Source organism: Acinonyx jubatus, chromosome C1 (assembly GCF_027475565.1).
Source record: "Acinonyx jubatus isolate Ajub_Pintada_27869175 chromosome C1, VMU_Ajub_asm_v1.0, whole genome shotgun sequence".
NCBI lineage: Eukaryota > Metazoa > Chordata > Mammalia > Carnivora > Felidae > Acinonyx > Acinonyx jubatus.
Genome location: NC_069381.1, coordinates 26,824,970 through 26,840,184, shown reverse-complemented (window position 1 = coordinate 26,840,184; position 15,215 = coordinate 26,824,970). Strand labels below are relative to the sequence as shown.

The 15,215-nt window shown below is 49.4% G+C and overlaps 1 protein-coding gene across 9 annotated transcripts in view; it reads left to right on the top strand.

Annotated features, from left to right (window-relative positions):
• Nucleotides 1-14,537, top strand: part of KIAA0319L (KIAA0319 like) — a 96,654-nt gene extending 82,117 nt beyond the window's left edge. For 3 of the 9 annotated variants that reach the window (XM_027059691.2, XM_027059689.2, XM_027059696.2), the window contains 6 exons: nucleotides 2,701-2,843; nucleotides 3,694-3,816; nucleotides 4,371-4,461; nucleotides 6,349-6,440; nucleotides 11,357-11,461; nucleotides 11,773-12,998. In XM_027059691.2, coding sequence (XP_026915492.2) covers nucleotides 2,701-2,843; nucleotides 3,694-3,816; nucleotides 4,371-4,461; nucleotides 6,349-6,440; nucleotides 11,357-11,461; nucleotides 11,773-11,960 — 742 coding nt within the window. In that variant the 3' untranslated portion in view covers nucleotides 11,961-12,998. The other 6 variants (XM_053211278.1, XM_027059693.2, XR_008293884.1 and 3 more) reach the window with 5 other exon arrangements.
• Nucleotides 14,538-15,215: the final 678 nt, after the last annotated feature.

Below are 15,215 nucleotides of genomic sequence, written 5' to 3'. Positions count from 1 at the left end.
TACTTAGATGTTGGGGACAGAGGGCAAATTCTGTCATGGTTGGAGGATACAGAGATGGTAAATAAAACACTCTTTGAAGAGGTTGGTGCTGAAAACAAGATGGGAGGTAGATCAAAAGAACACCTTTTAAAGACAGGAAATACTTGAGCACTTTTATAGACTCAGGGAAGGTGCAGAGGAAAAGTAGAAGGTGGAGACTGGGGAGGTGGGTTCCAAATAGAGGCAGGTCTCGGGGACTGGCTGTGGGCAGAGCAGGTGTGCCACTTTCTCTGGAGATGGGAGGAAGGGCAGGAAAATGTGCTGTTAAGGATGGATTTTAGAGACAGGATGGCATTCGAGAGCATTGATACTAGTGTTCTGGGTTTTGTCTCTGAAAGTGGAGGCCAGGCCATCTGCTTTGAGAAGGTGGGAAGGAGGTGGGCAGCGTGAAGAAAATGGTAAAGGTTAGGTACAGCAGTTCCAGCAAAAGGATGCTGGCTTTGAGCAGCATTGAGATCTCATCCAAGGTTAGAGACACGAGGTTAGAGTGGTGGCTCCCAATTCTAGCTACTTGATAGCACCACCTGGAGCTTTTATGAAGGTGCCATTACCTGAGCCTCACCCCCAGGGATTATGATTCAGTTGGTCTGGAGTGAGGTCTGGGCACCTGAAATTTCCATGCTCTCTAGGTGAATCTAACACTGAAGTTTCACTGGGTCAGAGCATGATAATAAGACCTTTTTTTGGGGGGGGGGGGTGGTTTTATTTATTTTTGAGAGAGGGAGAGAGACAGAGTGCTAGCAGGGGAGGGGCAAAAGAGACAGTGGGAGACACAGAATCCAAAGCAGGCTCCAAGCTCTGAGCTGTCAGCACAGAGTCAGACATGGGGCTCGAACTCATGAACCATGAGATCATGACCTGAGCTGAAGTCGGATGCTTCACCCACCAGGCCACCCGGGCACCCCAGGGATTTTCTTTGTAATCTCTGCTGGCAGCCTGTGAACAGGAACAGGGCAAGTGGCTGCCTGGATTGACCCAAGCTGGTGGGGATTGGCTGGGCAGAAGTAGTGCTAAGACATTAGCAAGAGTGCTGCTGGACGTGTCACGGAAGGGTTTGCCAGCACACTTGCTCTCCCTGCATCTGGAAGACGATGCATGAGGAAGAGAAGCAGCACGGTGGCTCTGAGTTTCTGACTTGGACTGATTGGCCAAGTTGAGGAATTCAAGAGGATAGGCTTGCAGGCAGGGAGTCTATGATCGCAGGAAAGAGCATGGGGCAGACACCAGACACCAGACAGACCTGGCTTTTGAGCCCTGCTCCATTAGTGTCTGCTCTGGGATGATGGGCAAGGTACTGCCCCTCTCCAAGCCTAGCCTGCCACTTGTACACTTTTGTAGGATTGTTACTGAGAGTTAAATAAGAGAATGTTCGTATCCCTACCACACAGAGTGTGCTCGGTTGCTGGTTATTGTAAGTTTATTTTGAGACCTGTTGGGTTAGAGGTACCTATGAGAGATACGGATGGGGTGGATGTCCCAGCAAGCTTCTGCAGATATAGATGTGGTCATTCTGGAAAGACTAGGGGAGAGGAGATAAATATTTGAGGGTTATTGGTATATATAGAGAAATTGAAACTGTTCGCATGGATTAGGTAACTGGGAGAAAATAATGAGAAATGGACCACACATTTTTATGACAAAGGTCTGTGTCTTGATTCTGAAATTTATAATACCCCACCCTTAGTCTCACTGTGCAGAGGACTTTATGAAGTCTTTTATGACAGTGCTTCCCAAACTTTTATGTCATGATACACATAGGCAGTGATGCTATGTGTATGGCACTTTGGGATAAATAGATACGGCTGGTTATACTGGAAGCAACTGGTCTGGGGCCTCCGGGTCCCAGCCAGCCACTCTGTGTGTTGAAGGGATCAATATCTTGGGCACACCTACAACCCAGAGTGACCCACTGATTGAGAAGGTTCATTTGTGAGACTAACATGGAGTCAAGGGGGCTCTCCAAAAGGCCTCTTAAGGCCACGGCATAGACAGCAGACTTTGTGCCCATATAGAGGTGAGATCAAACATGGCCTGCCCTGGACAGAAGTTGACAGAAAGCAAACAGATTCTGGACATGGGGTAGTATAATCTTGCACCAGCCACACCACTGTGTGGGGTCTTTCTTGTTGCCGTCACAGTAATGATCATTTGGCTGTTTTGACCCATGGATAATGCTTTGATGCTGTCCAACAACATACATTTTTCAGAGCATTATGGTTTGTCCTACAGGTAACCTAGGCACAGACCCAACAGCACCACACCACAGTCTTAGCTGTTAAAAGGCTGACAGCAGAGATGTAGTTGTAACCAAATCTCCATTTTCCTGACCTCCAGTTACTTGTTTGGAATGGGTTGTCTTGTTAGCTAGGACAGCTTAGGGCATTTCTAAAAGCATAGGTGTAGTCAGACATACCAGGGTTGGAATTTGGCTCTGCCATAATTAACTGTGTGACCTTGGGCAAGTTACTTAACCCCTCTGAGCCCTAGTGTTGTCCTCTGTAAAATGGAGAGGACGCTGATAACACCTTTCTCACTGGCTTGCTGTGAGAGAATGTGTCTAATGCTTCGCACAGTGTCTGGCATAAAGTGCTTAGCAAATGGCAGCTACTGCTATTATTGCTGACGGCTTCAGCTCATTCATACTGTTGCATGTCTCTGCAGCACCAAGATGGTATTTTTTGTTCAAAACGAGCCTCCCCACCAGATCTTCAAAGGCCATGAGGTGGCAGCGATGCTCAAGAATGAGCTGCGGAAGCAAAAAGCAGACTTTCTGATATTCAGAGCCCTGGAAATCAATACTGTCAGTGAGTAATTCTGGGAAGCTGGGAATACAAGCCTGCCCAGTGCCCACAGTTCACCACAGTCCTGCTGTCCTCAGGCTTCATCACCTGTTCTTGAGGAACATGGATATAATCGCTTAGCTCCACTACCAGGGACATGGAAGAGTCCTGACTTGTTGCAGAGGTTTTAACCTGGGGTCCATGGGTCCATGAGCTAGTGTTCAGAGGGGCAAGGAGTTTGAATGGGAAGAAAATGACATCTTTATTTTCACTTACCTTTAACTGAAGTTCATTATTTCCCTCTGTTGTGAAGGTGGGCGACGAACTCCAGTAATATTAACAGAACCTGTGACTTTAAGGCAATAGGAATCACAAATAACGTCATAGCACACTACGTGATGAAGTATCATTACTACTCATCACTACTTCAAAATCATGACAGTTGTTAGACTCGCTTCTAAATCTTGTTACTTGATGTTTTCATAAAGACACATGTATATGTATAATTAGCTTAGAATTTTATATTCTTCAATATTTAAAAAACATGTGCAATATAATTGCTTTCCTTTGTAATACCATGTATTTTATTTTGGCAATTAAACGATGCAAAGAAGGGGGGGGTCTGTGGGCCATGAAAGATGACGTACTGCTGGCAGAGAGTAACAATAAGTAAAAGCAGCCGGAACTGTCTTCAGTGTCCTGACTGCTCCAGTTTCATCTGACCGTGGCGATGATCATGGGCAATATGCCCGAGCTGTAAAAGCCCTCGGGGCGGGTGTCCAAGGAATTTCCCCACGGGCCACAGCAGGGGCGCTGGCAGCTGCCAGTCTGGCTCTGACTCCTGTTGACCTTTTCCCTTTCCTACTACTTTCAGCATGCCAGTTGAACTGTTCTGACCATGGCCACTGTGATTCATTCACCAAACGCTGTATTTGTGACCCTTTTTGGATGGAGAATTTCATCAAGGTGCAGTTGAGGGACGGAGACAGCAACTGTGGTGAGTTTTCTGCCTGGCGCTGTGCCAGCCGGTTTGGCACTGACTGTAGTTCTGAGTTGAGCAGGTGGGTGTTGGTGTTTCCGAGGCAGATGAGCAAGCGAGGAGAAGAACTCTGTGTATTTTCTGTTTGCAGAGGACTTTTACTTCCTTCCTCCACGCTGCTCAGGATTAGAGCAGAGCTCTGAAGCAGTGTTGTACAAAGAACCAAGCTTAAATCAGACCAACTGCAAATTGCAGCCTAGATCAGACTGGCTGCAAGGCCTCCTGTCTTTTGCGGGGTGTCTCTGTGCCATAGCCTAGTGGAAGTCTGCAAGTGTCTGTTCCCCCTTTCCTTCTGGGAAAGCTCCTTACAACCTGCTACACTGCCTCAGGGTCTCAGCAGGGATGGTTTAGAAAGGTGAAAGCTTCAGCTGCCTACAACTGCAAGGTCTCACCTTCCCTGAGCAGCTTTCCTGTCTGCAGAGCGAAGCCACCTGCCCGAGGCCGAGGCAGCCCAGACTGTCCTGCTGGCCCCTCTCTCTTCACAGCCCTCACCATTTTGTTTCTCTTGGCAGAGTGGAGCGTGTTGTATGTTATCATTGCTTCCTTTGTCATCGTTGTCGCCCTGGGAATCCTGTCCTGGACTGTGATCTGTTGTTGTAAGAGGTAAGATGGATTCTCCTTGAAAATTCATTAGAGCTTCTAGTTGTGTCTTCATTCATTAGGGAGGTATCTGGCATTTTCCACGTGGAAGGTGCTAAGTCTTGGGGGGGTCCCTCCCTTCCTGTCACTGTTAAAGTCGTTTGGCCCACCCAAGGCATGCACAGAAAGGCTTTCCTTACCCTCTGCCACTCCTGAGGGCAGGAACACACCCCTCAGCCAAGTGGCTGTCACTGCACTGATGCACAACCTGGGAAGCGTGGCCATAGCCATGATGGGCCTGGAATGTGGACCTGAGTCACATCTGTCTAGGATAGGTGTTCTGTATTACTCCCACTCCACCTGTCTCACCACTTGACACATGAGTTCTCAATTTTTATGCCTTCCTTTCTAGTTGGGATTCACGTGTCTATGTACTTTCATGTAACTGTAGACTTAGATTAGTCATGATTAAGTGTTCTAGGTTTTTTTGAGTCTTCCTCTCAAATGATATTTAATGGGAATATTTATTGTATGCTTTTCATTATTAATAATAAGTATGATTTCTACACTGCTGTGTGCCAGACACCATGATAACATTTTGTAGGTAATACCTTTTTTTTAAATTATAATTTTTTTTTAAATGTTTGTTTATTTTTGAGAGAGACAGAGACAGAATGTGAGTGGGTTGGGGCAGAGAGAGGGAGGCACAGAATATGAAGCAGGCTTTAGGCTCCGAGCTGTCAGCACAGAGCCTGACGCAGGGCTTGAACTCACGAGCTGTGAGATCATGACCTGAGCTGAAGTCAGACGCTCAACCAACTGAGCCACCCAGGCGCCCCTGTAATACCTTTTTTTTAATGTATATGAGAACCTTTGCTCATCTTACAGCTAAGGAAATGGAGGCCCAGGAAAACAACCCCACCTGTCCACGGACACACAGTTAATACGTGACAGAGCTGAGACAGAGCCTGCAATATTGAGCCTAGGTTTCACATGAAACCTAGAAAGTGAAAATAATTTTTGATAATTTCCACCAGCCTGAGACAACCACCATTAGTAGATGCTTTCTTTCACCCCCCACCCCTCAAGCACAGGGTTTTTGTTCTCTTAATGTAATAGGGAGAAACTGTGCCTGACTCCACGTTGCCTCTTTCCCTTGCTGCTGTGACCTACAGCTTAGAAACTTCTGCTGGGCCCTGTACGTAGGCATGTTAATCATTGAAGGAATTTTGCTTATAGCTGAGATGAACAAAAAACTGTTGTTTTAACCTGAGACCTACCTCACTCAAGGAGATAAGCAAGTACCTTCAGATAGGCCTGTGCTATGTTTGAGATTCACAGAAACATGATCAGATTCCTACAGATATCAACCAACCTAGGACAGAGAAGTTACACAGCCTTCCTTGGATGTCTGCAGACATCAGTCACCTTTCGACTCCAGCCTCCTCCCACTTCCTCCACCCTAACAGAAAAGCTCAAATATCATGCTGGGGTAGATGGTTCTTCGGGACAGGAGTCCGCCATCTCCTCGGTTTGCTGATTTTCTGAGTGAAGTCGTTTTTCTCACCCCATTCATCTTTCCCCTTGACTTACTGGCCTGTGTGTGGCGAGCAGGACAAGCTTGTACCCCATTACGTTTGTGTTGTTAACCAGTCTCTCCTTCCTTGCTGCTGTGGAGTGGTGGCTCCATGGTAAGATAGTCAGAGTCACCTTCCTTTCCCAGAATCGGTGAGGCATTACTTGAAAAACAAATCACAGTCGCCACCTTCCTGCAAGGGAAAACAGTCCTCCCATTAAGCAGCTCTCACCAGGATGGGGCCCTCTATGTAGTCTGGCCGTCACCCTGTGGTGAGCTCCCTAATCTCACACAGAACCCCCTTCTTGAGCAGCTGTGGGGATTGTGTTTTTCAGGCAGAAAGGAAAACCCAAGAGGAAAAGCAAGTATAAGATCCTAGATGCCACGGATCAGGAGAGCCTGGAACTGAAGCCAACCTCCCGAGCAGGTAGTGGTCCTGGGGGTTGGGGACGGAGGCCTCTAGATTTGTGTACTCTCCCTGTGAAGAGCTACTGTCACTATAGTCCCCTCCTAAATGTGTTGCTAACAGCTGTTTGTTCTAGAAAAGCATTTTGACTCTTGCTTGTTAAACGCTGAGGGCTGACCTTGCCGTGCACTGGCAGAAGCTGCCTGCTGGGTGAGCTCTGATCTGGGGCTCACTTCTCAGTATTGCTTCTCTTTGCAGAAGGACTAAGCCTCTTGCTTTCCTTGGCATGCTCACTCCCCTCAGGGATTCCTCCTGGCTTTCAGCTGTTCATGCTGCCCCCTGTTAGTCATGCTCAGGGACCTTGGTCTCTTATGCCTGACAAGTCTGTCCTTTCTGGGCAGACAACAAGGTGTGGCAGCAGTGGGATTGAAATCAGTGTCTCCAGCTGGCCTCTTCCTCAGCTGGCCTTCCTCTACCTTGTATTTGGCAGATAGATCCATGGGCTCCGCTGGTGGCTTAGAACAGGCAGGAGGGCAGCTTCCCTGCTGGTCCCAGTGCACAGGACTCGTCTTTCAGGTGCCTCCCACCAAGGAATCACCAACTGCACAAGCACTGAGATGGCTTGGGTGATGGGGCTGGCGGTCAGGGTGCGCAGGGGCTCCCTTCCTTGGCTGGGTGTCGTCATGGGTGAGGTTTCCATTCATCATCATGAGGCCACAGGACCTGCATCGCCTGTTTATGGGACTCTAACCTAAACACTCTGCCAACAGAACTGTTTTTATACAAAGCATTTATCAAACATGTTCATACTTAAAGCTTTGTATTAGGAGAGGCTGGAGGGGAAAACAGAGAGTTCTGACACCCTGGCTCTGCCCTTGGAATTTCAGTCTACTGAGGGAGCACAGACACATTAGAGGAAAAAAAAAAAAATGCTCTCAGGCGGCCTGGGCTCTGCACCCATGCACCTTGGGTAGAGAACATCTTGGGGTGGTACCTGGAGGTGGTGGGGCTTGTAAAACCAGAGAAGTAGAAACACTGAAATGGAGCCTGGAGGTAAAAACGTGCACAGTCCACCCCCCAGCTGGTGGCCAAGGTTGTTTTCATGTTACTCTGAAAGTTTTCCCACCCCTCGAAATCCTTTGGTGACTGACTTTGGGTCTGGCTAACGTGGCCTTGGGTGAGCTCTTATCTGTTGGCTTCTCTGAGATCTATCGCCTTGTTGACTTGGTTCATATTTCTGTCCAGAAAGCTTTGTCATTTTTGTCATCCCTCCCTTAACCTGTAAATGTCATGCTCATCTGTCACGTGACTGTTTTGGAATTTCTGTCCCTATATTAGTTCTGTATCTTTCCCCTACCAGTCAGTGACATTGGTGAGGGCAGAGATTGTGTCTTATTCCTCTGTGCATATGGATTGAGACCACTGTTTGCCAGGCCCTCTGCCAGATACCAGTTACATACGGTGAGCCAGACAGACTCTGCTGCTCTGGAGCTTCTATGAGACAGACATGAAATATGCAAACTCCCAGATACACAGCATGTGATAATGAAAGGTCTTTGTAGGGGCGCCTGGGTGGCGCAGTCGGTTAAGTGTCCGACTTCAGCCAGGTCACGATCTCGTGGTCCGGGAGTTCGAGCCCCGCGTCAGGCTCTGGGCTGATGGCTCAGAGCCTGGAGCCTGTTTCCGATTCTGTGTCTCCCTCTCTCTCTGCCCCTCCCCCGTTCATGCTCTGTCTCTCTCTGTCCCAAAAATAAATAAACGTTGAAAAAAAAAATTAAAAAAAAAAAAAAAAAGGTCTTTGTAAAGAAGAACACTTGAACTGAGACCCAAGGGACGAGTAGGAGTTAGCCACATAAGGACTCTGTGAAAGCGCATTCCAGGCGAAGGAGCAAAGTCGGTAAAGGGCCAGCTGCTGGAAGCAGCAGAGGGCATTTGAGGAAATAGAGGAAGGTGACATACTGGACATGGTGAGCACGGGGCCAGTGGCATGAGGCTGCACAGGTGAGCAGGGACCTAGCTGTGGGCTCCTTCTGAGAGTAGTGGGCAGCCACAGGCAGCTTTTTAAGCAGGTGAATGGTCTGATTTGGTTTACATTTTAAAAAGAGACAACCCTGGCTGCTGTGTAGGAATCAGACGGGCAAGAGCAGGTAAAAGAGGATTCAGTGGAATGTCCTAATGGTGGAGAGATGGTAAGATAGGGAGAGGCACGTAGATTCCAGGTATCTTTGCAGGGAAGACTTGATGCAGTTTGTGGCATGTTAGCCGAGAGGTGTGGGAGAAAAGGAGACGTGCAAGCTGGTCCTGGAGCTTCTGCTCTGAGCAGGTGTGGGTTGGGTGGTACTGGAGAGGAAATGCCGGAGAAGAGAAGTGTTTGCTTCAGGACGCTTGCGAATGGTGTTGAGGAAATGAGGCTGGAAGATTGGTGAGGACAAAAGTGCGGAAGGTTTTGAACATCAGCCAGGGTTAAGCATTAATTCTGATGGTGACAGGAAGTGTCATCTTGAAAGTGCTGGCTTAGGAAAATTAGTCTCTAATGACACCTGTAATTGACTGAAGGGGAGATATCCCATGTGGAGGCCAGCAAGGAGACTTTTGCAGTGGTCCGAGAGGGAGGTGACGATGACTCGACCAACATGGGGTCAACAAGATGGAGGACGGGAAAGGTCAGGGCTGACTTCTGACCTGAGGGACAGAGAATGATTCTGTAGACACAATTAAGACATCAGTGCAGTGCCGGCTGGGGTAACAAAAGATGAATTCACTTGAACCCAGTAGAACAGTTGGACTACAAGTGTCAGTGTAAGAATCTTCTACATGCTGGTGAGGGCCAAAACAAAAGTGGGTCACATCCCTTCTGGGGAAAATGTTGAGGGACCAAAGAGTCCAGAGCTGAGGAGCCCATGAAGGGCCGTCAGTGAGGGAAGAGGTGCACCGTTAGGGAGCGGTCAGCAGTATTAGCTGTTGCAGACAGGGATAAGAACTGTCCATGAAGATGACACTGGGGAAGTTTCTGGTCACCTGAAGAGCTAGAGTAGAATGGTGAATGGTAGCAGAAGTGAAAATGTAGGTTGTTCCAGCAGTAAGTATGCAGTGAGGAAATGGAAGCCCTAAATATTGAAAAAAAGTCCTTTAGAAGTGAAGCAGGGTGAGGCAGAAGACAGAGGTAAGGCTCCTGAGGAGAGAGGGAATGGGGCTCAAGAAAGGAGAGGGTGGGGGACACAGGGCTGGGTGATAGCACCAGGAAGTGCTGCGTTGAAGAGGCAAAATGGGCAGGAGGCAGACATCCAGTGAAGGGGGGGCAGCAAGGGAGAGCCCAGTTGCATCTGGGTCACCAGGAGGAGAAAGAGGAGAGTCAGGAGGCCCTTCTCTGTGGGCAGTGTGTAGCTGAGGGACAGGTGAGAGCCCCCTTGCACTTGGTCTTCTGGCTCTGGCCAGCAGATCAGTTGTGGACTCAGCAGATTAGTGGGTGCACCGCAGAGCAGAGCCACTAGCAGGTAGGGGAGAAGGGGATTCAAGCCTGTCAACGTAAGGCACGGAAGCTGATAGGTTGAAGCGTGGATTTAACAGGCCCCTTGCGAAGAAAGGTAATGCACGTGGAAGCGCGCTGACAGAGACCCTGTTTGCTGGGAACCAGGCTGAGCTCTGATGAGGGCTGCCTGGGGAGCCGGTGCACCCGCCTGGGTGAGCTCCCAAGGCAAGCCTCAGGAGACCTGCTTTCCGTTCAGCGACTGTGGTTTTGGGTTTGTTTTTGCTATTCTATTGATTTTCCAAAGCTTTCTTTTGAAGCATATTAGATTGAACCATACAAAATTAATAGTGTGTGACTTTTTTGAACCCATAAAAATGGTAGTTTTTTGTGGTTCAGCCCAGCGGACAGCTGGATAGGTTTCCTGCAAGTGAACGTGCCCATATAATCAGCTCCCTTTCTTTCCCGTCATCCTCTTCCTCCTGCCAACGTACTTCTGATATTTTAGTTTATATAAAGGGAATCACTGTATTTGGCCCTTTCCATTCACCATTACACTTATGACTTCCCGACGTGCTGTCAGGCAGAGCAGTCGTTTGTCCATTTCCTGCTGTGTAATTTCCACTGTATTAATACATCTGGCAGGTGTACTGTTGACAGGCAGTTGAATTCTTTCCAGTTGTGGCTGTTCTGAGGAGTGTGGCTGCAGAAGCTCCTGTCCAGGCCCAGCTTGTACTGTTTAGTGGGTGAGATCGCTCAGTTCTCCAGGCAGAGCAGGAGTGAGTGTGGGAAGGCCCTGGGTGAGTGCTGTCTGGTGTGGTGCTGGGTGCATGTCTCCCTCTTCCGCTCCTGTCCTCTGTAGCTGTGGAGGAAGGAGGGCTTTGGGGAAGAAGGGAAGCTTCATGTGGGCATGGGAGGGAAGGCTTCACAGGCACACAGGGGAAGGGGTTGAGCCTCCCCTGGGCTTCGTTCTTATGTTGGCCCACTGTTCTCGCCACACTGGAGAAGCCTGGGACACTGGTATCAGCTTTCCTGGCCAAGAAGGGGCAGAATGGCTGAGAAGGCATCTCAGGACATTACTTCAGTGTTTTGGGGGATCTGGGTGGGACCAGGGGGAAGGGAGAGTGACTATTGGATATGGGGTTTCAAACATACCTCACCTGTCTGGTCACCTTTTTCAAAAAGGAGGTAGGTCAGCTCCAGGGTGGGTGGTGTAGGGCCCAGAACACTACCACGTGCGGTTTTCTGTTGGCACTTCCCACACCTCATCCTGTGGCTTTGTTTTTTCGGTGTGGTTTCTGCAGCCACAGGGATAGGTAGTGAAGGTGACTGCAATGGCTTGCAGAATCTCAAGCATCCTTTCTGAACTTAGGTGCTTCTTATGGGTCCTTGTTTGTGTGTTCTGATGCACTGATGGCCTGGGACTGTCTCTGGGAGTCCCTGGTACTCCAGTCAGGCTCTCTGCTTCTAGCATCCACGCAGTGGAACCAGAGCAAGCATCTGTGGGGAGCGAGGTTGCGTACTCACTCGATGTTGGGAACTCGGGCAAGCCCTTTACCATCCATGCTGAGCCGGGGTATGGTGAAAAGTTTGTCCTCTAGAGCTGAGTTCTCATTTGTCGTGCTTTCCTGCCTCCTGTGGGAGCTCCATCCTGTTCATAAAGGGAGGTGATAAAACATTGCACATTTCAACAAGAGGAGAATGGGTCATTAGGTGGCACTGTTAACCAAAGCTAATAGATACTGGAGACAAGGAATCCACATTGCAACCCAGTTCTGTTATTTCCCGTCCCTCTGTTCCTCTTCAGGCTGGGAGAAGGGTACAGGGTGTGGCTGAGGCCGAGGAAGGTTTTGTGCTCCTGAGCCTGGATTCTCCTCTCTCTCGCAGGCATCAAACAGAAAGGCCCAATGCTGAGCAGCAGCCTGATGCGCTCTGAGTCGGAGCTGGACAGTGATGATGCCATCTTCACGTGGCCAGACCGAGAGAAGGGCAAACTCCTGCATGGTCAGAATGGCTCCGTGCCCAACGGGCAGACCCCACTTAAGGCCAGGAGCCCACGAGAGGAGATCTTGTAGCTACTTGGTCTGTTTCCTCAGGGTAGGGGTGGGCAGTGCGAGTCCAGAGCATTGCCAGGCTGGTTCTCATACCTCCCATGTCCGTGGGCAGCTGTTCTCCCAGCATCTGCTGGTCATTCCACCCTAATACCCTCAACCAGAGCTGCTGGCACCTGAATCCAGAGACTGTCTCCGGGAACCCCGAATGAAGCTGTGAACGAAGAGGTTTCCTCTTTAAAACCCTTCTGGTAGCCGCCCCCCCCCCCAAATGTCCTCACCTCAGGGCCTCCTTTTTCGCAAACCCCTCCTCTGCTCCAAGGGCTGTCCAGCCAGCTCCCAGCTGCCTCTCCAGTTCCCTGTTGGCAGTGTTGCTGCTCCCAGGGCACCCGCACAGCAAGTCCTGGCTGTAGAACAAGCACCACCAGCCTCCTGCTCCGAGAGCCTGCCTGTGGGCACATTCTTTGTCCTCTTCTTTGGGACAGAGCCGTTATCTTTTCGCTAGGTCCAGAGAAAGTGGAACCCCCTGTCCTCACCACTGATGCCCATGTCCAGCCTGAGATTAGGGGAGGACTGGCTATTTCCGGAATGGAGGGGCCCCTCTGGCTGCTGGGCCATCTGTCAGACAGCTGGGCTGGCCACAGACCCTTTCCTTCCTCCTGACCTGCTGCTTCAGGACTCAGGCCCCCATGCCCTGCCCGCAGGAGACAGTCAGTCACACGCTGACTGGAATGTGATGGCATGAGCGCATGTGTGCGACTGCCCCATGGCGGTCTCCTCTGTCTTGTGTGTCCCTTGCATGTGTGTGTGTGTGTCAGAATGTGCGCACATCAACTCCTCATAGGGCTCTCGGCTACTTGTGAGGCTACCTGGACAGACTTTTAGCTCCTTGGAGCAGAGACTTCCTGAATCCCTCTGGCCCTGTCACTGGTTCCTCAGCCATGGTCATCCTGGGTGTTGGGGAATGGGAGCTTTGAGGGAGTGACTTTTTGAAAAGAAACTTAGTTTACACTACTGCACTACTGTCTGTTGTGAGATGATTAAACATGCTATTTAATTGTATGTGTACCTGCTGGGTGTGCTGCTTTGTGCTACACTGCTGACCTGTACCATGGGTCCAGCCACCTATGCATCCCTGGGATGCGATAGCCTCCAATAAGGAAGTTGTGGGCCTTGGCATCAGTGTGTGTGGCTGATGGTGCTGAGATTCTGCCTCAGCCGCTGCCTGGCCACTGGTGCAGGCTCCCGGCCTCTGCTGGCCAGCTGCTCCCCCCTGGCTTTCAGGGAGGGGGTTTTCTGTCCTCTTCTCCAACCTTCTGTTAACACAAAAATGATTCATTCCTCCACCTTCACCCCACCCTCTGAACCAAGCAAGGAATTCAGAGTGTCCTAACACCCAGGGTGTGGACTTTAGATTTCTGGACCCCTGTGCTTCCCTTTTGGATTTTCAAAGCAATAGGGGTAGCCTCATGCCCCAGAACACAGTGCAGTGTTCATGGAGCAGCTTGCACAGCATGTAGGGTAGGAGGAGGGCTGGTGTACAGTCTCTCTCCCAGGAAGGGGAGGGGAGAGGACAATGGAGCTCATTCCCTACCCAAGGCCCTGCGCACAAAACCCCCCTGGGCATGAGCAGAATTGGCTCTGTTTTCACAGATACAGAAACTGAGGCATAGCAAGAAATAACTCCGTCCACATACAATAAATGACAGAATTAGAACTCGGGTCTCGCAGAAGTCTGTGGGCTGGATCAAAAGCCTGGGAGGCCTGATGCCAGACTGTGGGGGATCGACTGTGGACTTTCTGATGGAGGTCTGGCACAGGAGGATGTACCTTTCTACTAAGTTCCCAGGAGACACTACGCTGCAGATCCGGGGGCGGGCACACTGTGAGCACCACTGGTCTGGAAGTGCGTATCTAGTGCAACGTTGAAGAGGAGCGGCAGCTGTCCCATCCTGAAGGTTGGAAGTAATCACAGAAGCAAAAGCTTGAATCGCTTCAGGCCAGGGATACAGGTTTCCTCAGGGCTGCAGGTCAGGCTACACAGGAGGAGAAGGTGGGCAGGAGACCAGGACTTGATCACTTACTGGCCTTCTGGACTTGTCCTGTTTTGGGGTGTGGGGCTCATTTCTACATCTTACCTCAGCCACAGCTCACTGAAGGATATGCTTTTATCTCCGAGATGATGAATTTTTCATCCCCTACTCTTCCCACTGAAAAAAAGGACAAAACCCAGAAACCAATGCTGCTGTCCTGTTAGGCATATTTCCAGTTGAGTACAGGAAATATTCAGCCTTACCAAAGCACCAGTGTCCCCTTACTCATCGTCTTGTCTCTACTCCTTAGCACAGTGGCTGATACGCACTTCAGAGCGTGCCTGTGGTGAGCACAGTCTAAGAGGGTGATCCATCCTAGAGATGTGGGAGATGTGGCTTCTCAAAGGAAAATGTCAGCTGAACAAGGGAAAAGATGGCAGATCTTGTCACTGCTGAACTGAGCTGACACTCCAGGGAAACATGGCCTACTAAGCTCCCAGAAGTATTACTTAGGAGAATAAAGAGAAGGAGTTAAAATATGAACAACAAAATAAGATTGGGGTGGGGGTGGGGTCAAATGATTGAAATTAAAGTAAGCTAAGGTCCTTCCAGTAAGCTAAGGTCCTGGATTCAAGTCAAGTATTCATGTTATAAATATTGAGGACACCATTAACAATTAGTAACTGGCATATGTAACATCTGCACCAGACAAGGGAAGAAAAAAGTACTTCAATCAGTGAAACCGTACAGGAATGAAGGGGGAGAAAGCAGTTTTTTAAAAATGTGACCACTTAATGGGCAAAAGTTGTCAGATTAGACATTAAAACCACCACTGCCGTCACCACCACCACCACTTCCAAACTGAAGTTAACAGATTGGATATATTTGTAAAACTGTAAGAGAGACATGTAAAATACAACATTGAAACATTGAAAAAGAAAACAGTAAAGATATAGTAGGGGCTTTGGTCCTTATTAAGATGATAAAGTGGCATAGGCTACTGGCTCCTCTCCTCCCCAAAATAATACACCTTAGGAGATGGCATAAATCTGAGGAACCACCACCAAACCCAGCAACAAACCACCCCCAAATCCTGTAACTATGCCTAGGAGACTGAAGGTCATCATAAACTGGGAGGTAGGCCGTAAGTGAGAAGTCTACCCTTTGCTGCACATGGAATAATCAGTCAATTCACTGGTGTCAGCGGGACACTGTCAGGGCAGGGCCGTAAGCTCTGCTGAGATGA